Source organism: Gobio gobio, assembly GCF_949357685.1.
Source record: "Gobio gobio genome assembly, chromosome: 2".
Classification (NCBI taxonomy): domain Eukaryota; kingdom Metazoa; phylum Chordata; class Actinopteri; order Cypriniformes; family Gobionidae; genus Gobio; species Gobio gobio.
In genome coordinates this window covers 7458740-7482794 of record NC_137098.1, presented here as the reverse complement: position 1 = coordinate 7482794, position 24055 = coordinate 7458740, and the positions used below count along the sequence as shown (strand labels likewise).

At 40.3% G+C, this 24055-nt stretch overlaps 1 protein-coding gene across 4 annotated transcripts in view; it reads right to left on the bottom strand.

Annotated features, from left to right (window-relative positions):
• usp47 (ubiquitin specific peptidase 47) overlaps positions 1 to 24055 on the bottom strand; it is a 57570-nt gene that overhangs the window by 13187 nt on the left and 20328 nt on the right. For 2 of the 4 annotated variants that reach the window (XM_079801407.1, XM_079801408.1), the window contains 18 exons: positions 22951 to 23064; positions 21295 to 21448; positions 21106 to 21202; positions 20254 to 20399; positions 19939 to 20144; positions 16595 to 16744; positions 14955 to 15050; positions 14726 to 14878; positions 12094 to 12252; positions 11869 to 12000; positions 11709 to 11785; positions 11567 to 11622; positions 11353 to 11465; positions 8808 to 8912; positions 8431 to 8638; positions 8186 to 8301; positions 6190 to 6309; positions 469 to 1237 (listed from right to left, as the gene is read on the bottom strand). In XM_079801407.1, the coding sequence (XP_079657533.1) occupies positions 469 to 1237; positions 6190 to 6309; positions 8186 to 8301; positions 8431 to 8638; positions 8808 to 8912; positions 11353 to 11465; positions 11567 to 11622; positions 11709 to 11785; positions 11869 to 12000; positions 12094 to 12252; positions 14726 to 14878; positions 14955 to 15050; positions 16595 to 16744; positions 19939 to 20144; positions 20254 to 20399; positions 21106 to 21202; positions 21295 to 21448; positions 22951 to 23064 (2971 nt within the window). The remainder of the gene's footprint in view (positions 1 to 468; positions 1238 to 6189; positions 6310 to 8185; positions 8302 to 8430; positions 8639 to 8807; positions 8913 to 11352; positions 11466 to 11566; positions 11623 to 11708; positions 11786 to 11868; positions 12001 to 12093; positions 12253 to 14725; positions 14879 to 14954; positions 15051 to 16594; positions 16745 to 19938; positions 20145 to 20253; positions 20400 to 21105; positions 21203 to 21294; positions 21449 to 22950; positions 23065 to 24055) is intronic. The other 2 variants (XM_079801409.1, XM_079801410.1) reach the window with 1 other exon arrangement.

The window sequence follows — 24055 nt, the reverse complement described above, 5'->3', positions numbered from 1 at the left end:
CTTTAAAGTTACACTGTAACTTTTTTAGTTTATTCTTAGCTAAAAACACTTAGTTCTTTCAAAAATATATGTGCTCATTAATGTATATTTACTTCTTTTAAGTAATAAAGTATTCTCGTAAGTTTATAATATGCCATTGAAAATACATACGGGTAAGGGGTTTGAATGCGGGTCGCCATGTTGCCCCTCCATCTTGAAAGTACATTAGCCAAAGAGGGACATACCCGTAAATTCAAGCTTCGCCTTTCGCGTTTTAACACTCGATGGCACCGTGTCAAATGTGGACGAGGTCGAACTGGAAGCCATGTTAATCTTGGACTAAATCGGCCACCATAGGAGTTAAAACGAAATCGGAATTGAGAGGAAGAGAAACTAATATTCACTGGATGGTCATATACCAGTTCACCGCTAGATGGGGGAAAATATCACACAGTGTAGCTTTAAATAAAACAAAAATACAAACTTTACATTTCTGTCCTTCTGATGCATCCTCCTGTGAGTATGGCTCTGCTTTGAAGTACAGGTACTGGGCGTCAGCTTTGCTCTTGCCGTTCTCGTCGTACTCGCTGTCTGTGCCCGAGTCTTCTTCCGCCGTGTCCCACGTCTCCTTCTTGCCCTCGTGTGCTTTGGAGCGCCGGCTGCTGGTGATGCTGTGCGAGTCGAGGCCGTTAGCCAGCGGAAGCGGGCCGCTGTCTGCGTTACACAGCGTGTCGCTGCTGTGGCTGGAGCTCAGGATGTCACTGTCCACCGAGCTGGTGCTGCGGTCGTTATTGACATCCGAGTCCGAGCGCTCCTCAGAGGGGAACTGGTTCTCTGTGTCGGAGGCGACCCGTGTGCTGTTCTCCGTCTGGGAAGGCTGTGAGGCAGCGTCCGGCTCCTGTGCTGGTGACTCGATGTGCTCGAAGTCGCTGTGTTCGGAGCTCTTCTGACTGTCACTGGTGCTGGAGGTTTGCTGCTGCTGCTGCTGCTGCTGTAAAGAAAGGTTCTTCAGCTTCTCCGTGCTCTCTTCAAGAATGGCCTCCACTGACTTCCTGCTGCCCTTCGCCCCATCAAAAGAGTCCTCAGAGTCAGCACTAGCTTTGGGGCAACTAGTTCTATTGGCCAAAGAGCCTGGCGATTGCTCGGGCAGGGAGACAAACAGTCTGATTGTGTTTCCGTGGCGATCCAGGAGCTTCCACAAAACAGAGTCAGTGAAAGCCACCTGATGATCTGTTGAGTCTGAGCTCTCCACGAAAACCTGAGAATAAACAAGAGCATTTTATGGAAAGAAGCAACATTTAAGACATTTTAAAGGAGCAATGAAAATCTTAGACAATTGTGAAACTAAGTTCACTAGGTTTTGGAACATAATTTTAAGGCCTCACTGGGACGCTCCCGATGTGAAGGCCATTACAAAGTTAGGTCAGCTAAAGACTGCAAAATATGGCTAAAATTCAAAGGCAGCATCCCTTAAAAAGTTTATTCTACCGTGCTATTAGCCCTTTTAGTTTAAAATATTCATGCTGAGCCCCCAGCGTGAGTTTTTTTTTTTTTAAGGCGACCGTTATTTTAGAACGCATCCCCTTATTATTATTAATATAAACCTTTATAATGATCATGTCAGCTGATCTATAGCGCATGCACGTTTGCATTGCAATTCAGAGAATCGGTAAACCCAGCCCGAAATGCCAGCGATTTGTTTTCGCCCTGCAGCTCAGGCTGAAAACCTGTACATTTTTCTATCGTGCTTCCGTTACAAATCTACGGGGACCAATCACAAACTGGCTTATCCACCTGGCGCACTATTAACATGATGACGAGACAAGCGTCTCTCGCACGACCGTCAATCCAATTCCTTTTAACCTTTCGACGATGCTCAATGGCTTCTTTAGTTTAGCAAACAAATCGCTAGCCTGACGTCGTCATACTCAATTCTAGTCAGAATATGAGTCTGATTCTGCTCCGTTGGGCTGTGATTATGGGGCGTGTTTCAACCGAACCAGGAAAGACCTCAATTGGATAGACCTACAACCAATCAGAGCAACGGAGCGACGCTTAACGTTAGTTGTCAAATGTCAACAGAACTCAACTGCACACAGTATGGCAAGTCCGTGGGTTGAAGCGACCCCAATTATGTGATATACAGACCCAGGAATGCGAATTTTAGCAGGCAACCATGCCAAAATAACACATATTACCCCCCAAATGCCTTTTTTTTCCAAAGAACCCCCCCGGAAAGCTATTGCGCTTGTTTTTGGCTAGTTTTGAGTAGTAATCGGGCGGGTTTTGTTGTAAAAACTTGGCAACCCTGTCTGCACGCACGCTGGAATAAGTAACGTTAGAAGAAAAAGATGAGTGTAAACGATCTTTGCCGGTGTTGTAAAAAAAGAATTTAAGGATACACAGAGTACTTACCAACACCATCATCATTTCTGAGAGAAATAGTAAAGGTGAATGCATATACAACAAGTTCTCCATTTAGGATTAGAACAAATTCAACCCAAGCGCTCTTTAGTGATGTGGATGATTATGTTACTGTTTATCATCTGTCCATCATCGTCTAAAGCCCACCCTGACAATTTAATTGGTCCGAACGGTTTCTGTTCGGGCATAATTACTGCTCTATGGATCAAGTCCAGACCAAACTTTTTTGCACAACCTGTAAAAATCGCTCTATAGAGACAGAGCGTATTTAGGCCACGCCCACACCGGGGGGGAAAACAATCCAACGCTCTCCATTGACTTTGCATTGCGTGAGGCTGAACAATGCAGAACAGAACAAAACAGAACAATGTCTAAAAGCTGATATGTGACAAAGTGTACAGCAAACAAGCTAAAAAACACAGAAATACGTTTTAATAAGCTGTCGACCCAAAAAAACGAGAGTTTAAGAAGACAAAAGTGGATAAAGGCAGTAAAACGTGACTCTTCAGCTGAAGAATGGGTAACTTTTGTTATCCTGACACTCAGTATGCCTCAGTATGCGTATGTGTGCAGTAAATATGTTGTCACTGTTAAGTCAAATATCCAAATGTCAGTTTTATATATGATATTTCCTGTCTCTAATGACGTTCCCCTCTAGTGTGTGTACTTCTCAGTGTAATATAACGTGTCTCAATGGCCTGTATCCACTTTTTTGTCCTTAAACGCTCGTTTTTTGGTTCAATAGCTTATAAAAACGCCTGGGTTTTTGGTTGTGGGGGTTGTTTAGCTTGTTTGCTGTACACTTTGTCACATATCAGCTTTTAGACATTGTTCTGTTTTTTGTTATAAGTCCGAAATGATAAGGATGCCGCTTCACGCAATGCAAAGTCAATGGAGAGCGTTCGATTGTTTTCCCCCCCGGTGGGCGTGGCCTTCAGATTATGACGCGTGTCGCTCTGTCTCTATGCCATTGCAGCTTCGGCAAACCGCTGATCAATGCTACAAACCAACACGTTTGTTGACACGTTTCCTGCCTGGAGTTTTTGCGTCGTTCTGCAGCTGTACGTCACCCGGATCGTTGGTCTGATTGGTTGAAGGACTATCCAATTGCGTACAGAGTCATTTGAACTATGCCAGTTGAACACACCTCTTGTGCAGTAGAAAATACAAAGCAGATTGAGCTTGGTCTGGTGATAGCCAGACAAGAGAATCGTATCTGTCAGATTTACAACACGTCAATTCATCCACTTCTCCTGAAATGCATGAAAGAAAGTGGCCGGTGAAGAATAAAGTAAATTTAATAGGTACCTAATAACCCTATAGAATGTGATATTAATAAAACGCATCAATTCATTAAGTCTGTAAGATGCACTGAGCGCTCTAATTGTGCGCATCAAAGGGTTAATATACAAATTCAAATATTGAAATATCACTTTTCCTCCCATCTAATTTTTTTTACCATCACCTTGTCCCTTTAGGGGTTCCACAGTTTTACATACTTTCTTATAAACGTGCATGTTTAAGTTAAGAGTAACAACAAGTCAGCTTTGGGGTGGAAAAGCAAGGAGTAAATAAAGCTGGTGTGGATGCCGATATACAGGGAGTGCAGAATTATTAGGCACGTTGATTTTCTGATCATATTTTTTTTCCAGGCACATTTGACCAATTCCAAACCACAGTAATCCTAATAACTACTATTGATTTAGTATTTAATAATGTATAAGTGATATATAATTGTTCATGAAGGCTGGAAATGAAAATCACCTTATATTCAGGTGTGCAGAATTATTAGGCATGTTTTCTTTTAAAGATAAATTGAGCCAAAAAAGAGATTTAACTCAGACTGAAAAGTCAAAAAGTATTAAATGCCCATGAGAAGGATGCAATACTAATGCAATACTAGACATTGCAGTTAAGGCATGACCATTGGACAGTGAAATGCTCGTTGGGTCAGCAGGATCTGACAAAAACATGTGGCGGAGAAAAGACACCTGTTAACTGCAAAAGAATTAAGAATTAAGGTGAAGAATTAAGGGTGAAACCATCAGGAACCCTTTAGTCTCCAGCGCCACCATTTTCCAGAGCTGCAACCTACCTGGAGTCTCCAGAAGTGCAAGGTGTCAGGATCTCAGAGACTTCAGTTAGGTAAAGAATCCTAAAAAATGACCCCCACTAAATAAGAATCATAAGCTGAAGTGTTGTAAAATACATGAAGCCTGCTTTTTTATAGGCTTTATAGGTTTTATAGGTTGAGAGTGACTCTTGAAGGACCAGCACCACATCCTCTAGTACCACTGTTTGAAGAATTCATCTTCCAGAATCTGACAGTACATTTTGGGAGTTCATTTTAGTCCATCCTGAAGTCCGTTTTGCAGAGATGGACTAAAAAGGAACTCCCAAAACGTACTGCCAGATTCTGGAAGATGAATTCTTCAAACAGTGGTACTAGAGGATGTGGTGCTGGTCCTTCAAGAGTCACTCTCAACCTATCTGTCCATAAAGCCTATAAAAAAACCTTCTTCATGTATTTTACAACACTTCAGCTTGTGATTCTTATTTAGTGGGGGTCATTTTTTAGGATTCTTTACCTAACTGAAGTCTCTGAGATCCTGACACCTTCACTTCTGGAGACTCCAGGTAGGTTGCAGCTCTGGAAAATGGTGGCGCTGGAGACTAAAGGGTTCCTGATGGTTTCACCCTTAATTCTTCACCTTAATTCTTCATTCTTTTGCAGTTAACAGGTGTCTTTTCTCCGCCACATGTTTTTGTCAGATCCTGCTGACCCAACGAGCATTTCACTGTCCAATGGTCATGCCTTAACTGCAATGTCTAGTATTGCATTAGTATTGCATCCTTCTCATGGGCATTTAATACTTTTTGACTTTTCAGTCTGAGTTAAATCTCTTTTTTGGCTCAATTTATCTGTAAAAGAAAACATGCCTAATAATTCTGCACACCTGAATATAAGGTGATTTTCATTTCCAGCCTTCATGAACAATTATATATCACTTATACATTATTAAATACTAAATCAATAGTAGTTATTAGGATTACTGTGGTTTGGAATTGGTCAAATGTGCCTGGAAAAAAAATATGATCAGAAAATCAACGTGCCTAATAATTCTGCACTCCCTGTAGATACCGTTATTGGTGTGAATGGGCCTTTACATGGTGGTGTGAGTAAATTATAAATCACTCAAAGAAACTTCACTCAAAAAAAGAGTATACTTCAAAGTGTATTTTGATTTTAAACTGAGCTAAAAGAGATGACATAAAAGTATTAACAGTACTGTGAACTATACTACAGTAAGTGTAGTTCACAGTATAGTTGCAATAGAAAAGAAAAAGGTTTACTTTATGTCAACTGTTAAGTCTAAAACTAACACTTAAAAGTATAGCATTATGAACTAAAAAGAGAGCCACTTTAGTCAAAAGTAGTATTACAATACTACACTTATGCTACTAGAAGATTGATCTTAGTATACCTAATAAAGTATACATAAATGTATACTTGGAAAATATACTATTTTATCAAATATAAGTGAGTGTCCTGTATTTTGTGTTTAGAGCATCATGTTGTCAGCAACATGCTAACACCAAATTAGTACATGTAAAAAACAAGTAGCAAGAACTAAGATAAGATAAGATAAAGTGTTACCAAAGACAATTAACTACTTATAAAGAGCTTTTAAAAATGTTCATGTTCTACTTTGGTTAGGATGTAGAAGGTGTGGCAGCTTAGTTTTGGAACAGAGCCTATAAAAAGTGTGTGTTATGCTAGTGAACCTTGTTACTCCTGAAGAATCCCTCTGCTTTCAGGGTCTTGTTGGGCACATAGAGAAGCCGAAGGTCATTATAGCAGCGCTCTAAGACGACGCGCATCGTCTCCGCACAAAGCCCCGTGGCCTGAGAACACACAACGAGATGACAACAGGTTAGATGGAAGCGGACATCCGTTTCAACAGTCTGGCACTTTCCACAAATAGAGAACAAAACCGTGCTATAAACTCTATATCTGGCATATACTTACTCTTTTTCTACAAAAGTATCAGTGAAAGCAGATGCTTCAGAGAATATCCAGATTTTATAGAATTCAAATATTAGTTAGTATCTGTTAGCAAAATATAGTTTAAAAGCCCTCATTTGTGTGATTCTTTTCAAGGCAAAAAAACAATAAAATTAAGATAAATTAATATAAAAGTTAAAAAGATGAAAATACAAACACTTTTCTTTTTTTTTAAGAAACAGACTAAAGTAAAAAATAAAAAGGTAAAAGGACTGCAGATTTTGCCTGAATTAGCCAGACTAAAGGCTAGTTTTTTGGCTTTGGAAGTTAAAAACAAAATAAAAAAATTCTACAATGACTATCTGTAATATCATTTTTAACAGATTGTGTCAGAATCATCATTATTATAATTTAGTGTTAGATAACAGTTTATGTAGCATTTCTAATTGTTCTTTTTCTCAAGAACATTGAACTTGGGCCTTTATTGCTTAACCACTTCAGCTCTGCAGAACATATTTTGATTTTTCTTTTAGAGAATTAGGCATATCTGAATTTAAAAGTGCGCCCTACCCACATACATTGGAATGAATTGATAAAAATTGTCTCATTTTACAGAAAACACTCTCACACAGTGGTGGAATATTGCATATATTCTATTGTATTTATTCACAATTTTATGATAAAAACATCTATTTTTTTATCATTTTATTTGAAAATCTGTAATTTTGAACCTGTTTGGTCTATGTCCCTTCAGAAAGTTTCTGTTGATTCCACTAGTTGGCATTAAACAGGGGGGAAAGTAATCTTCTTGATATCTCCTTCTAAAAAAAAGTTATTGAGATGAATCTGTGCAAACTATCTAATAACTCCTACTCATCTGCTTTGATTGAAGCTAGCCGCTGGAAAATCGAAAAGAAGGCCCCGCCTCCTCAACTTTGTAAAGGGAGATCTCGGGCTCTGATTGGTCTAGAAGCATGATCGACATGTCTATAGAGAGCGGAGATACTCAGCTTTTTTGACATGTGACCCAATACGTGATGACGTCACCAACAATCGCGGCTAACAAAGACGATCAAAACTAAGGATAATAAGAGTTTTTGTCTGCATCACATGTTTTGAACTGGACATCGGTGACGTATTACAGTGTCGTTTGGCCATACTTGCTCACAGACATGTGAAAATAGTCTCATTTTGAAGAAAACAACATCAGGAACGAGCTGATATAGCGTTTGAGGCTAGTAGCTCCACAAGGAGGTAGTGATCCGAACAGGAATATGACTCATGTGTTTGCTTGTTCAAAGGAGTAATTTCCATCTTTGTGATTCTTTTGATAATAAGTTACTGTAAAGTGTTAGATCGGAACAGTGATATTCTTGAGGGTAAGAGCTTTTATTTGATATTTGACTTGTCTATTTTTGGTGAGTTTATGTGATATAAATATGAAACTCATTATTCATATGATTTTCTCAAGGGGGGGTCGTTGCGGGGGGGTTGAATTCAAACCTTATTATCTATTTGTAACATAAATGCAAAAGTGATTATGTTATCAAAAAAGCTGAGGTTCTAATCTTTAAAACAATACCATACGTGTCTAGTTTTGTGCTGCAAAACTTATAGATTTTTTTGAATGATTATGATGATGCAAAAGTGAACCCATCGGTGGAGAGTTGAAGCGGCAGAGTTGAAGTGGTTAAAAAAAAATAATAATGGGCCACACATTTCTACCCTTTTCATGGAAAGTGCCCTTTATACGTGTTCAGAACTGAGATCCTGTACCTGTGCGATGAGTTGCTTGAACTCTATAATGGTCTGGTTGAGATAAGCCCTGACACTGACTGGAGCAGCAATAGACTCACTCTTTAGATCCACCACATGGACCTTCACCATCACCTCTGCAATCAACACACAAACATAGTCAGCAGGTCACAGTGAAGAGGTTTTGAAAGGATATCCGTGATAATGCATTTATGGAATTCTTTCATTGAGACATAGCGTATTGTAAATGTTCAAAAAGTAGATACCTCCAGGTTTGTAGGGCTGAAACGCTTGGTCAGGTCTGCGGATCTCCAGGAGCAGGTCAAACATATATGAAGATTTGACCCCGCCGAGCAGCAAACCCATGGGCATGTCTTCCTCACCTTCATATGAGCGTTCCAGGTATTCATGAAACTCGTCGTATTTGACCAATCGACAGCAGTCCAGTGGCACCACTCCCTCGAGATCCATCAGCTGATCACACAGAGGACAAACACGAGACCACCAATCAGTGAGAAATTCAGAGAGAGACGAAGCTTGCTGATCTGTTTTAAGGTTAATCTATCAGGATAAAAGACCAACTTAACCTTAGACAATCTGATGCAGAGATGACATGTAGACGACAACATTTTACACTACTTGCCTTGTAAGCCATTTCGGTTGCTTCTCTGAGAGTTTTGTCCTTGTGAACCTCCAGCTTATTCTCCATCATCATCAACTTCACTGGATGCATGCAGAATAACTTGATCTAATGGAAGGAGACAGAATAATAAGGTTCGGCTCCAAACATTGACAATCTGGCTAGTCAAGCTGGGTACACACTACAAGATAATCTGGTGATAATTTTGGGCTGCTTTCAAGTGCTGTAAAGTATTTGAGTAAATGTAATTAGTTACAGTACTTAAAGGGTTAGTTCACCCAAAAATGAAAATTCTGTCATTAATTACTTACCCTCATGTCGTTCGACACCCGTCAGACCTCCGTTCATCTTCGGAACACAAATGAAGATATTTTTGTTGAAATCTGATGGCTCTGAAAGGCCTCCATTGGCACAATGCACGGTTCACTCTCAAGACCCTTAAAAGGTACTAAAGACGGCGTTACAAAGTCCATCTCACTACAGTGGTTCTAAAATAACTTTATGAATCTGCGAGAATAGTTTTTGTGCGCAAAAAAACCTAAATAACGACTTATATAGTGATGACGATTTCAAAACAAGCCATCATGAAGCTTCGAAGCGTTATGAATCAGTGAGCCGATTCATGATTCGGATCGCGTGTCAAACCGCCAAACAGCTGAAATTTGGCGATTCAAACCGCTGAATCGACTCACTGATTCATAACGCTTCAAAGCTTCATGATGCCTTGTTTTGAAATAGTCATCACTATATAAGTCGTTATTTAGGGGTTTTTTGCACACAAAAACTATTATCGCCGATTCATAAAGTTATTTTAGAACCACTGTAGTGAGATGGACTTTGTAACGCCGTCTTTAGTACCTTTTAAGGGTCTTGAGAGTGTAGAGTACCATTGTGCCAATGGAGGCCTTTCAGAGCCATCAGATTTCAACTAAAATATCTTCATTTGTGTTCCGAAGATGAATGAAGGTCTGACGGGTGTCGAACGACATGAGGGTAAGTAATTAATGACAGAATTTTAATTTTTGGGTGAACTAACCCTTTAAGTATATTTTTGGCGACTTCTGAGTATCAAAGATATTAGCAACTTTACTCTCTACTTTTACATTTTTGAACAAGTAAATGTACTTTTTACTCCAATACATTTGTGTTGAGTAATGCAGTTACACATTAAATTTTGCATGGTAACTTTTCCTGCAGCAGTTTGTTTCTGCTATAAAGAAGGGCATTGAAGGTACTATATCTTGTGCGTTTTGCCTTTACTCACCTAAACATGTCAACAAGGCTACATTACATTAATGCGAGTGCATTAGCAGGGAGTTGATGAATCGCAGGTGTTTGATTTATGAGATGAGCTCATGACTGCAGCCGGTGATGAGGCTGAAACCAGCTCATCCACTGCTCATCCACTGCTTTGACTATTTAATTTTACTTAACATTATTTTATTTATCCGCTATATTGACGAGTCCTTTTTGAAGGATATTGGTTTACTTCTGGCCTTTTTGTGCACTTAACTGAGACTTGAGAGTTTGTAGATGTTTAAGAGAACTTGATTTATTGCAGTATTGAGGGGTTCAGTTTTATTTTGAATTTAGAAATTTAAATTTCTCATCTTACAAATCAATTGTTTCTTATTATCACTGGTATGTCTCTCAGGTGTCGAGGACTAGTGCATCATTGAGCCTATATTTTGTATGAGTAAAATACTTAAGTACTGTTAAAATCAGATACTTTAAGACTTTTACCCAAGTTGTAATGGAATTAGTGACTTGTAACAGAGTAATTTTCTTCTCCTCAATTTCAGGTACTCTTTACACCTATCGATTTCTCAACCTATCGACAAAACTAGGTGAAGTCTGAAAAGCAAAATAACATCTAATTTTAGTATATGCGCACGCTCTCTGAGAAATGACTCCGAGTGTGTGAGAACTGAACTCTTTTCTGAACTTTTGGTCACTTAATTGGGCTTGAAAGCTTAAATACACAAACATATGTGTCAAAGTGATCATGTATTTGCAAGTAAACAGTAATTTATGTCTTAAGTGAGCATTAACAGTTGAGAAAGAACAATGCATCAGTAAACTGGATATTTGAGGCCGGTCTTAAAGTGACAGCGTCCAAATGTACCTGCTGTCACTATTAATGCTAATCAAACAACAAACTTGCCAACAATGCATGCTATTTGCACTTGGTGTGAGAGTAAACATTCCGTTTTTTAAGGCGAGTATTAGTTTTCAATGTTATCAAAACCTTATTTAAAACAAAATTAACTATATTGTGATGTATATCGAAGTTATCGTGAAATAAAATATTTTGGTCATATCGCCCACCCCTAACTACAAGTGTGAACACACCCTTAAATAATCTCTTCAGACACTGAATTTTGGCCAGATTATGTGGCGTAATGCTTGGAACAGTCTTTGCATAGAGAGTGCACCTGAGATGCCTTAAATGCCGTCTAGGTAGGGAGCTCATTAGGGTTGTGGAACACAGCCCAAGTCTCCACGGGAGGCAGAACTGGGCACCGGTTGTACTGTGCAGGCACTTTACCTTGCATGTGTTGCGCTCAATCTCTCTTTGCCTCTTCTCCTGCTCCTCAGACTCTTTCTCTCGCTGCACCAGTCTCTTTATGTGCTCTGGGAAGTCCTCCACTTCCAGGAATTCTGCAAACACACAGAGAGAACATTACATTCCAGAATCTCAGAAAGAGGAGGTCATATTTTTCATATTGAGGGGGGAAAAATATCCATGTCAGTTCCCTTACTTGCATTTCTGGAGGTGTCTTTTAGTCTGTACATGAGCATGTATGCATTTGTAGAGCTGTTGGGGCATGAAAGCAGATTTGATCAAAAATACTGTGTTTTACAAGGATCTTCTCAAATGTAGGACTAGGAGGCTTCACACACCTGGCAAAGGCACTGGAGTAATAGCCTCTGCTCCCTGAGGATCCGCCATATGTCTTCCGGATATCATCCTGTGTGATCTGGAACACACACACGATGGCAACACAAGTTACAACCCTGTGCGATTTTCTTTATTTCTGTGAAAAACGGAAAGCCTGCTGACCTTGCTGACGTGCTGGTCATTGAAGCTGTACCACTGGCTGTCACTGAAGGACTTGATGCAGGCGTAGTAGTGCCCACCTGCAGCACTCCCAGAATGCACCATGACCGAGAAGAGTTCAAAGGTCAAAGAGCTCTATAAAGGAGACAGAAGAGGCATGTTTACCTTTCATCTTCCGAGTTCAGTACAGTACTGGAGCATTTGGGTTCAGAGAGGACGTGAGGTAACCTTTGGTTTGAGCACCCGCTCTGCACTGCTGGTGTTATCCAGACAGATGCCCTCGTCCACACCATCATCCGTGGAGAAATCATTGCTCATCTGGTCACTGTGGCAGCTTCCTTCATTCTCCGCCCCACTGTCAGTGCAGCTTTCGGTCTGAGGTGATTTCTGCAGACGAAACGTTTAATTAATGCACTAAAATTAAAAAAAAATTAACAATCAATTAGTCTAAGGAAGCTCTGAATAATTTGGCTGTTAGACATGTGCATTAGGGGGCATTTACGCATGATGTGTTAAAAAACAATAGGTAGAGTGCAAAATAATGGAACATAATGCAAAAAACTATTTGATCTTGACACAGCATCGTCTCAATATTTTTTGCATTTTTAAGACTAACAGTCAAGCTGTTAAAGTTGGACATGAACATATACACCGATCAGGCATAACATTATGTTAATATTGTGTTGATTTCCCTTTTGCTGCCAAAACAGCCCTGACCCGTCGAAGCATGGACTCCACTAGACCCCTGAAGGTGTGCTGTGGTATCTGGCACCAAGATGTTAGCAGCAGATCCTTTAAGTCCTGTAAATTGCGAGGTGGCGCCCCCATGGATCGGACATGTTTGTTCAGCACATCCCACAGATGCTCGATTGGATTGAGATCTGGGGAATTTGGAGGCCAAGTCAACACCTCAAACTCGTGCTCCTCAAACCATTCCTGAAACATTTTTGTTTTGTGGAGGCGCATTATCTGCTGAAAGAGCCACAGACACCAGGGAAAATCGTTTCCATGAAAGGGTGTACATGGTCTGCAACAATGCTTAGGTAGGTGGTTCGTGTCAAAGTAACATCCACATGGATTCCTAGCCTGGATGCCAGCCGAACTTAGCCCCGCCCACAACATTTTTACTCGGGAAGGTCTGGACTTTCTCCGTAGAGAAGTAATTATGCCCGAACAGAAACTGTTCGGACCAATGAAATTGTCAGGGCGGGCTTTAGACGATGATGGACAGATGATAAACAGTAACGTAATCATCCACATCACTAAAGAGCGCTTGGGTTGAATTTGTTCTAATCCTAAACGGAGAACTTGTTCGTATATGCATTCACCTTTACTATTTCTCTCAGAAATGATGATGGTGTTGGTAAGTACTCTGTGTATCCTTAAATTCTTTTTTTACAACACCGGCAAAGATCGTTTACACTCATCTTTTTCTTCTAACGTTACTTATTCCAGCCAGCGTGCAGACAGGGTTGCCAAGTTTTTACAACAAAACCCGCCCGATTACTACTCAAAACTAGCCAAAAACAAGCGCAATAGCTTTCCGGGGGGGGGTTCTCCGGGGAAAAAAAAGGCATTTGGGGGGTAAAATATGTGTTATTTTGGCAGGGTTGCCTGCTAAAAATCGCATTCCTGGGTCTGTATATCACATAATTGGGGTCGCTTCAACCCACGGACATGGCAACACTGTGTGCAGTTGAGTTCTGTTGACATTTGACAACTAACGTTATGCGTCGCTCCGTTGCTCTGATTGGTTGTAGGTCTATCCAATTGAGGTCTTTCCTGGTTCGGTTGAAACACGCCCCATAATCACAGCCCAACGGAGCAGAATCAGACTCATATTCTGACTAGAATTGAGTATGACCACGTCAGGCTAACTGCCTCCACTGGCTTACCTTCTTCCCATAATGCATCCTGGAGCCATGTGTTCCCCAGGTAAGCGACGCACACGCACCCGGCCATCCACGTGATTCATCAGACCAGGCCACCTTCTTCCATTGCTCCGTGGTCCAGCTCTGATGCTCACGTGCCCAGTGTTGGTGCTTTTGTCGGTGGACAGGGGTCAGCATGGACACCCTGACTGGTCAGCGGCTATGCCGCCCCATACGCAACAAACTGAGATGCTCTGTGTATTCTGACAGCTTTCTATCAGAACCAGCATTAACTTCTTGAGCAATTTGAGCTCCAGTAGCTCGTCTGTTTGATCGGACCACACGGGCCAGCCTTCGCTCCCCACATGCATCAATTAGCCTTGGCCGCCCATGACCCTGTCGCCGATTCTCCACTGTTCCTTCCTCGGGACACTTTTGATAGAGACTGACCACTGCAAACTGGGAACATCCCACAAGAGCTGCAGTTTTGGAGATGCTCTCTGACCCAGTCGTCTCGCCATCACAATTTGGACCTTGTCAAACTCGCTCAAATTCTTACACTTGCCCATTTTTCCTGGTTATAACATCAACTTTGAGGACAAAATGTTAATTTGCTGCCTTATATATCCCATCCACTAACAGGTGCTGTGATGAAGAGATAATCAGTGTTATTGACTTCACCGGTCATAATGTTATGCCTGATCGGTGTACATAAACTTTACATTTATAATTATTTCAGATTCCAACAGAAGCGAATTAATACTATCATAGTTTTTTTTCTTCTTCTTTCAAACATGTTTAGTAAGCCTGACATCAACATTCATCCTCTCTAAAGCAAAGTGACGCACAAAGTCACAAAATCAGAAATTGTCCCTTGATAAAAAAAACAAATCACAAATGGTGACCAGAGACACATTTGAGATATTAAAACCAGATGTGAAGAGTTCAGCTTTCCTTAAGAGGAAAGAGTTTATAAAGCGGTGTCTCACCTCGTCCTCGACGTCGATGAAGGGGCTCATGTCCAGCTCCTCGGGGAAGGTCATGCGGTCATTGAGTTTAATGCGGTGCATAGTGGTGTAATCAAAGTCAAAGCGTTTCAGCTGCAGAGTCAGCAGGTATGGGAAATGGAGGAATCTCAGGCCCTGGAGAGAAAAATACTGCATAAGAAACTGAAATGTGGTAGAGGACTAGACAAGCATCGCCTCTGATCTGATTCACCTTGCGGGCGTCACATTTCTTTTTGCAGCGCTCACAGAAGTATTGGTTGGGCCCGTCGAGAGTCTCAGGCTGGATGAAGGCCTGCAGGGCTTCTTCCTGTTCAGCAAATAGTGTACAATAAGGACAAGCATATGGATAAACATTGGATAATGCATTTGACACCAGTGCTAAAACCATTAAAAGTAGAAAAAAAAACTAAAGAAATATAAAATAAAAAAAACACCAAAAACTAATAAAAAATGTCAAAAGCACATAACTAAATTAGAACTGAAAATAATATACAAATAAAAAATACCTTAAAAGTATATAAACAACTCTGTTTAAAGAGGACCTGATTTTGTTTTTGGGCTCTACTAAAATTGATTTTTTTTTAAAGAAAAAAACATTATTTTCCACATATTTGACATTGTTGCAGCTCATCTCTTCCAAGTTTGTCAGTAATGCTCTGTTTAGTTCCTGTCTCTATGAAGCCCCTCCTTCCGAAAATCACAATGTGCTCTGATTGGCCGGCTGGATCAGTGTGTTATGCTTGGCCAACCGCTTCGAGCATGTTTGGGAAAGGTCACGGCCCTTACCATAACAGCGAGTTTTAATAAACTACTAACTAACTCAACAAGGCCTCGCCCCTTAATTCTGCGTATGCCTTGGACGGGAATTATTGAAATGAGGAACAGTGTGACGTGTTGGTTCCTGGAAGAGAAAACTCAAGACTACAATGGAGGCGTTTCAGGAGTTCAGAAACAGTGACACTGGTATAGAGAATAACTCCCTTTGGGGTGACTTTGTGCTTTTGTAACTTTGCAGACCTTTTTCATGCTCAAACAGTTACACACTAAAGAAAGTTGAAAATATAAAAAAAAACATAATAGGACCCCTTTAAAATAACACTGTTTAGCACTTTGGATGATATCCTAAATTAGAGACTCTTCAACATTAGAGGGTTTTAAGAAGTCTTTAAAAGACACACCTTTTTAGAGCTGCTTATTGTAACTAAATGTGACTTATTTTATTGTATTTTATTGTTATTATTCTTTATTGTATAAGGTTGTAGCGCTTTGAGTTTTAAGAAAAGCGCGTTAGAAATAAAATGTACACTCTAAAAAAAAGGCTCGTAATCATAGGGGAACCTTTTTTAGTGCTATATAGCACCAATTTTGGTTCTTCAGTGGTTCTTCAGCGGTTCTTCAGAGGTGCTATATAGCACCTTAGTCAAAGAACCGGTGAAGAACCTCTGAAGAACCGCTGAAGAACCTCTGAAGAACCACTGAAGCACCAAAATTGGTGCTATATAGCACTAAAAAAGGTTCCCCTATGATTACGAGCCAAGAACCATTTTTGGTGCAATATAGAACCTTTTTTTTTTTAGAGTGTATTATTATTATTATTTATTATTATCCTGACTTCTAAATATATATTCTGCTTGGCTGTGATTGTGTTTATTTCACTGTGGACTCACTAATTTCCCAATGTACCAAATAGCATATCGCTCTTTAGCATACAGCAATGGTCATATTTCCATTTCAAATTATATTAAAATCACCAACTAGCACGTGACAGTATGTCTTGTTGGCATATAAAACAAAAAACTGCTAATGGTCCTATCTCCTAGTATGCAGCTACAAAAAAGGTGATGGACGCACCACGCTGCCAAAAGCCTGGTTAGCCCCGAACGGCCTGATGACCAGAGGGATGTCCAAGTACGTGTCAATCCTCCAGCTCTCATAGCCACACTCCAAGCAGCGCACATAGTCCTTCAGTTTGCCCTGGTAAAGCTGGTTGATCAGGTCAGCCTGGGGAAAACAAAAGACATCAAAACACATTGCATGCACAAGTTCAATAAACACACCAATACATTCAGAATGAAAACTATTTGTATGCATTATTTCTATTAAAAATTATATGAGCATAAAAATAAAAATGAAACTGGATTTCAGAATGTCTTTGCTAACCTAAACAGCAGCACAGGAACTGCATGAACTCAAAAGTTTGTGTCAAACCTGCCGATCACATTCTCCAGCACAAGAATGAACTAAAGAGAAATGGGAACATCTGACTGTCTGTACAAAGGAGTTCGCATAGAATGACATCTGGTTTCTTCATTTGAAATTGATAAATCCTAAAACTAAAATCATTTTAAGCTTTGATGTAGAATCCTTTTAAATCTCAAATTTGCAATGGGGTCTAAAAGCCATGACACGCCAAGTCAACGCTTGGCCCGTGAGCGTCTGTCCACCCTGTGTTTGCTGTGTTCGGCAACCATTGGCGGCTTTCTATAGATTAAAGGGTTAGTTCACCCAAAAATGAAAATTCTGTCATTAATTACTTACCCTCATGTCGTTCGACACCCGTCAGACCTCCGTTCATCTTCGGAACAGAAATGAAGATATTTTAGTTGAAATCTGATGGCTCTGAAAGGCCTCCATTGGCTCAATGCACGGTTCACTCTCAAGACCCTTAAAAGGTACTAAAGACGTCGTTACAAAGTCCATCTCACTACAGTGGTTCTAAAATAACTTTATGAATCTGCGAGAATAGTTTTTGTGCGCAAAAAAACCCTAAATAACGACTTACATAGTGATGACGATTTCAAAACACGGCATCATGAAGCTTCGAAGCGTTATGAATCAGTGAGCCGAATCATGATTCGGATCGCGTGTCAAACCGCCAAACTGCTGAAATTTGGCGATTCAAACCGCTGAATCGACTCGCTGATTCATAACGCTTCGAAGCTTCATGATGCCTTGTTTTGAAATCGTCATCACTATATAAGTCGTTATTTAGGGTTTCTTTGCGCACAAAAACTATTCTCACTGATTCATAAAGTTATTTTAGAACCACTGTAGTGAGATGGACTTTGTAACGACGTCTTTAGTACCTTTTAGGGGTCTTGGGAGTGTAAAGTGCCAATGGAGGCCTTTCAGAGCCCTCAGATTTCAACTAAAATATCTTCATTTCTGTTCCGAAGATGAACGGAGGTCTGACGGGTGTCGAACGACATGTGCGTAAGTAATTAATGACAGAATTTTCATTTTTGGGTGAACTAACCCTTTAAGCACGTCAAATCAGTGATTGGCTTTTCAGTGTATGAGAAGAAAAATGATGAAAGCAAGGGAACAACAAAGTCAAGAGGGTACACACAGACGGCTCTTCTAAATGACATCTTATGTGAGCATTCTTCCAATAAGTGAATATTTTCAAAACGACAAGAGGGGTGATTCAACTGTCCTTTGATCCTTTGGTATATAAAAGTTCATCGTGATATAAGAATATCCTGCAAGTTTCAGAGCTGAAAACGTCCTTGTTAGTCAGAAAAAGAGAGCTCTCACAATATGTCGACCACTGACATGGTAGGACGCAGAAGCTCCGCCTCAAGCCCGCCCACCGTCTCGTGAAGCTAAACGAAGCGGAATCGATTGTAAACATGATACAGGTCGTGACTGGATTAGCAGACGTATTGAGATTAAAACACAATGCTGTGGCTTCTATATTGGATCCGGCAGGAACGGTGCAACACACTTATGTGAGTAAAACATGTTTTTTATATGTGTTAGTATTGCATTGTTACAGATCGTTTGATATCTATTGATTACATACCTTAGCACGCGGTCACAGGCTGGAGAAGGTGTTATTGGTTCATTCGTGATTTGACTCGGACTTGTGATGCAAGCTGTGTTTTTCAGACGGGCTATCACCGGCCAGCTGATGTGTGTGTACGGTTCGCGGTTATATTCACTGATGATCGGGCGAAATGATACAGAAATAACATTCCAATCAATCGCGGGTGGATGAGAGATGAATCATTGTGTTTGTTTGATAAAGACATTTTGCGAGCCCTGGCTGTGGGCTGGGCCATTCATTCCGGTTGCCGTTTGCCACACGCTGTCACTGACAGGGGAGAAGAAGCTCATTAAATATGCAAATCTTATCCAATCCTAGCCGTGGGCGTTTACTTCCAAGTCTTCAGTGCGGCACGCCCCTTAAAAACCGACCGTTTTTCAGAGAGCCTCAAAACCAAGGCAAAAAGTAGCCTATTACTTATTCATTATGATGTTTTTGAATGTAAAAACCACACAAACATCATTAAGTGGACCCCAGACAACAGTATAACATTTTTTTAAAAGCCAGCTCATGACACCTTTAAAGACCAACAGGATTCCAATATTCAAACTGTTAAGCAAGTTTGTTTAGTTCCGTTTCCCTTTATGAAGGATGAATACAGACCACTACCACCAGCTGGTATGGAGAGTTATTTCCTCTAATGCAGGCGTAGTTGACCATTGACTATAATCTTTGTTGTGTGTTCAAACACCACTTTTTGGTCGAGACGCAGGCAATACGAGACAACGCTAGCTTTTTGATGTTGGGTCGGTGTGTCAACTTTTGGACCCCACTATAAATTCAGAGAAATCCCAAACAAGTGCTTGAGACCTGATCAATTAGTTTTGCTAACTTACTGGCACAAATACAGATTTTGAAGTCTTTCTTCCACCACAAAGTCTGACAGCACAGCTCTGAAGAGAACAATTATCTGAGTGTAAGTAACCAGTCCTACTCGACCCGCTCCGAGTGGGATTCGAACCAGGGTCTCCGGCGCGGGATGCGGGTGCGTTAACAAGACCGCAGCCGCTAGCACACCTCTTGAGTCCAGGGGATTGAGGTTTACACACACAGCTCTTACTGGCCTACATCAGTTACACTCACCTCCCTAAACCTCACTCCCATCCGGGTCACGGCACCAATTGTCACTGGACCTACTTGACCCGCTCAGAGCAGGATTCGAACCAGGGTGTCCGGTGTGGGAGGCGGGCGCATTAACAAGGATGCTAAAGACCGCAGCCACTAGCATCAGCTGCTAGCACGCCTCAAGGATAGGGAAGTGTTGTTTACACGCAAAGCTCTTACTGGCCCACGTCCGTTACATGTAGAAACATGCAAACCTCTGTAGAAAACCTGCAAATTAAGTGCATGCCATAACCCAACCCACCTCAAATTTTGAGGACATTCGGACATTCGAACCAACATTGGGTCTTTTGTCCTGGCCCTGATGTAGGGATCTCATTGGTTGTGGATTAGCATCAAGAGCTGAGGGGGCGGAGCTTGCATCGCATACCTGCTCGGTCTGTTTCCACTTCTGCTCTAGTGCATCAAACATGACTCTGCAAAGCTCCTGGACGTCGTGCTGCTGCCAGGCTGCAAAACACACAAGGTGAAGAGTTTCAGAGTAATCCAGACTCCTCTCCTGCTATCTGATGACAGCTGTGCAAATGTGGGTAAACTTTCTCAAAGGGACTCCTCGTACCCTCACTGCTATCCCAGCCAAAGCTGCGGGTCACGTCTGTGGTCTCGATGGCACGCTTCTTACTTGTCTGCAGGAGAACGAACAGCCTCTGGAGCTGGAACGGAATACTGGTGACTGGATCCTCCTCCGACTCCTCAAACTCCCAACTGGTGCAGAAACATTAAAAACAGGCCAGAAAGGCTCTTAAAATCAGTGTAATTAGATCAGTATTGTGCTCTCTTCTGAGCATGAGAGCATTAAGACAATACCAAAAATTGCATTTTTGGTCGGTATGTTCAATTCATTAACGTAAATCAGTTCAAACTGTTTGTCTGAATTTTCTATTCATAACATCAAGTTGTCGCATCTATCTCATATAAACTAGTTATCCCACTAAACTAGATGCCTCATTAGCGACTGCACGGATCAGTAGAATGAGGCATCTACGTATACATCTATGACCACGATCTAATTTGACCTCACTCTCCGGAAGTTATGGCGGAGCTCAGAGACGATCGCGTTCCTCTGTTAAGAGGTAAAATAATAGCATAAATACTGCTCGGTTTCTCGCAGAAATTGATCGTTTCGCTAGATAAGACCCTTATTCCTCGTCTGGTGTTGCTTAAAGCCCTTTGATGCTGCACTGAAACTGTCATTTGGACCTTGAACCGTTTGGGGCCCATTGAAGTCCATTATATGGAGAACAACCCTGGAATGTTTTCATCCAAAACCTTAATTTCTTTTCGACTGCAAAAAGAAAGACATGGACATCTTGGATGACATGGGGGTGAGTAAATTATCAGCAAAAGTTTATTTAAAAGTGAACTAATCCTTTAACTAGTTATCACACTGAACTTGACATCGACTACTTACTTGTAGAGTGCATTCCTGAACTCAGGGGTCATGAACAGGGTCTGCAGGAGGCTGTTCAGGTAACAGGTCATTGCTTGGTTGACCAAACCCACATAACCTTGAAAGCAGATGACACAATACAAATGAATCTGTGTGGCAAAGTTGTGGCCGTCATGCCCTTCACAACAATGTATGTTAAAGCAGTGCTACCTGTCTCTGATTTGTTGAGTATGGAGGAGTACGAGTAACTGGGGCTGCTGTAGTCGCTGCTGCAGCCCACGGTACCGTCCCGTGGTAAGGGTCCAATGAAGCGATCCTGGGAGCTGTCATCAAGACCACTGCTGTCCGCTGTGCCAGATTCATCCTGTATGAGAGTCACACAAGAATGCTAAACATGCAGTGTTCACCATCCATGATTAAAATCTCATGCCACAAGGACAGAAAATAAAGAACCTGCGAGGACAAGCTAAACTGGATTCCACAACAAACAGTGGGAATGGAAAGCTGTGAAACCAAGTTCAAGGCCAGGCTTGTTATGATTCTTGTTATGAAAGTTTTTTTTTTTCCCCGCTTGATGCGATCTTTGCACTTTAGTCAAATATAAATAAATAAATAAATAATGTAGACAAAATATTCAAGGCACTTGAAGGCATTCCTGTGGTAAAGTAAACAGCCTTTAATGAACTGGGCTAAATCATTAAAAGCAGTAAAAAGTAGATCTACGCATTTCAGCCGCTTAAATAAATAAATGATTATAGAAAAATCATAGAACAGATTGCTCGATAGAATGAATGATAGATAGAAACAAACAAACAGACAAACAGACAAACAGACAAACAGACAGACAGACAGACAGACAGACAGACAGACAGACAGACAGACAGACAGACAGACAGACAGACAGACAGACAGACAGACAGACAGACAGACAGACAGACAGACAGACAGACAGACAGACAGACAGACAGACAGATAGATAGATAGATAGATAGATAGATAGATAGATAGATAGATAGATAGATAGATAGATAGATAAATAGATAAATAGATAGATAGATAGATAGATAGAAACAAATGATAGATAGATAGATAGATACAAACGAACAATAGATAGAAACAAACGAACGAACGACCAATAGATAGAAACGATAGATAGATAGAACAGAAAAAACAAAAGATAAAACAAACAAAAGTACAATAGATATAATGAACGATCAGTAAATAGATCAAATAAGCTAACAAACTATATATAAAAAGAACGACAGACAACAAACAATAAATAAAATGAACGACAGACAACAAAAAGATAAAACAAAGATAGATAAAAGGAACTAAAGAACTATAGATAGAATGAAGGGACGAACGATAGATGAAAATGAACAATGGGTAAAACAAATTACAGATAAAAGAAACAATAACGATGGAATGAACAATCGGTAAATAGATTAAACGAGCAAACAAACAAACAAACGATATATAGAAAGAAAGGTAAAATAAACAATATAAAAAGAACGATAGACAACAAACAATAAATCAAATGAATGATAGACAACAAACAGATAAAACAGATAGATAAAAGGAACTAAAGAACTATAGATAGAATGAAGGGATGAACGATAGATAATTAATAATAGCTAAAACAAACGACAGATAAAATGAATGAAAGAATGATAGAACGAACAATCTAATGAATGAAAGATAAAACGGTAGAATGTTTGAATAATAGATAAAACAATATAATTAACGAACAATAGATAAAACGGTAAAATTAACATAATAAAGTTATAGTTCGAATGTACGATTGGATGGATGGAAGGATGGATGGATGGATGGATGGATGGATCAACAGCTCATATTGAGACTCACTGAAGTAATCTGAGGCTGCTCGCCGTCCTTGTCTGTAAGCTGCAGGAAATTCTTCTTCCCCGCCTCAAAACCGGACAACACCAGGGACATCTCACCGGCCTGCTCCAGAGGGGCCTTGAGGTGTACAGGGAAAGAGATAAGTGTGGGAAAGAGTGAGGGAGGGAGTGAAAAACAAGAGCAGGGCCACGAATGTGGGGAATACAATGCAAAGAGCAAGTCTTACGCCGGATTCACACTGCACGCGTTAGCTGAGCATATTTTTTTCAGTGCCCATGTTAACAGATTAGAGCATTCAGACCGCACACAGGGGACAGGAGCAGAAGTGTCTAGAGTCTATTTTTGCTGCGCTGCTCACGCCGAATTAAAGCCCCAGTGCATTGTTCTTGATCAAAATAAGAGCCCGACCGATAAAGGATTTTTAAGCTCGATACCGATACAAATATTTGGTGATTTAAAAATCAGCAGTTCAGATGCAAACGCCTCTAAAAGCCACTTCGGTCAAAAATGAGATAATACTGAGTGAATGCTCAATGCATATAGTATACTATACGTTCATAAAATACTTTTTTTTAATTCAAACCCACTAAATCCCAGTCTCAGCCTACTCAGAAGTACTGGTTCTTAAGTAGAAAGCTATACATAGAAGCCAGACAAAAATGCTTATTTTAAAGAAAAACGTCAGACGGACTTTTGCATCTGAAGTCTTCATATATATATATATAAAACAGAAACGCGTAAAAAAAACTTTCCCTTACATTAGTTATTTGTAGTTATTCATGAATCTCTAAAATAATATGATAATGCAGTTTAAAAATAAACTTGTTTGTTTTATTGTCACAACAGAACAGAGGAACATAAAAATATATTCAAATTCTGATAAATAAAATGTATTAAAAATACAAACTTAAGATGTGAAACTTAAAGTCCTTTGGACAATAACAAAAAAATTTTTTTTTCAAAGATAACAGTATTAATAGACATGGTAAGCTTCATGAATATAACTTAGAGAAAGACTGGAAGTTCAGTTAAGTTCTGATAAATAAAAACAGCAAAATATAAGCTGCCTGCCTTCTAAAATGCAATAAATCCATTATGTGACTCGTTA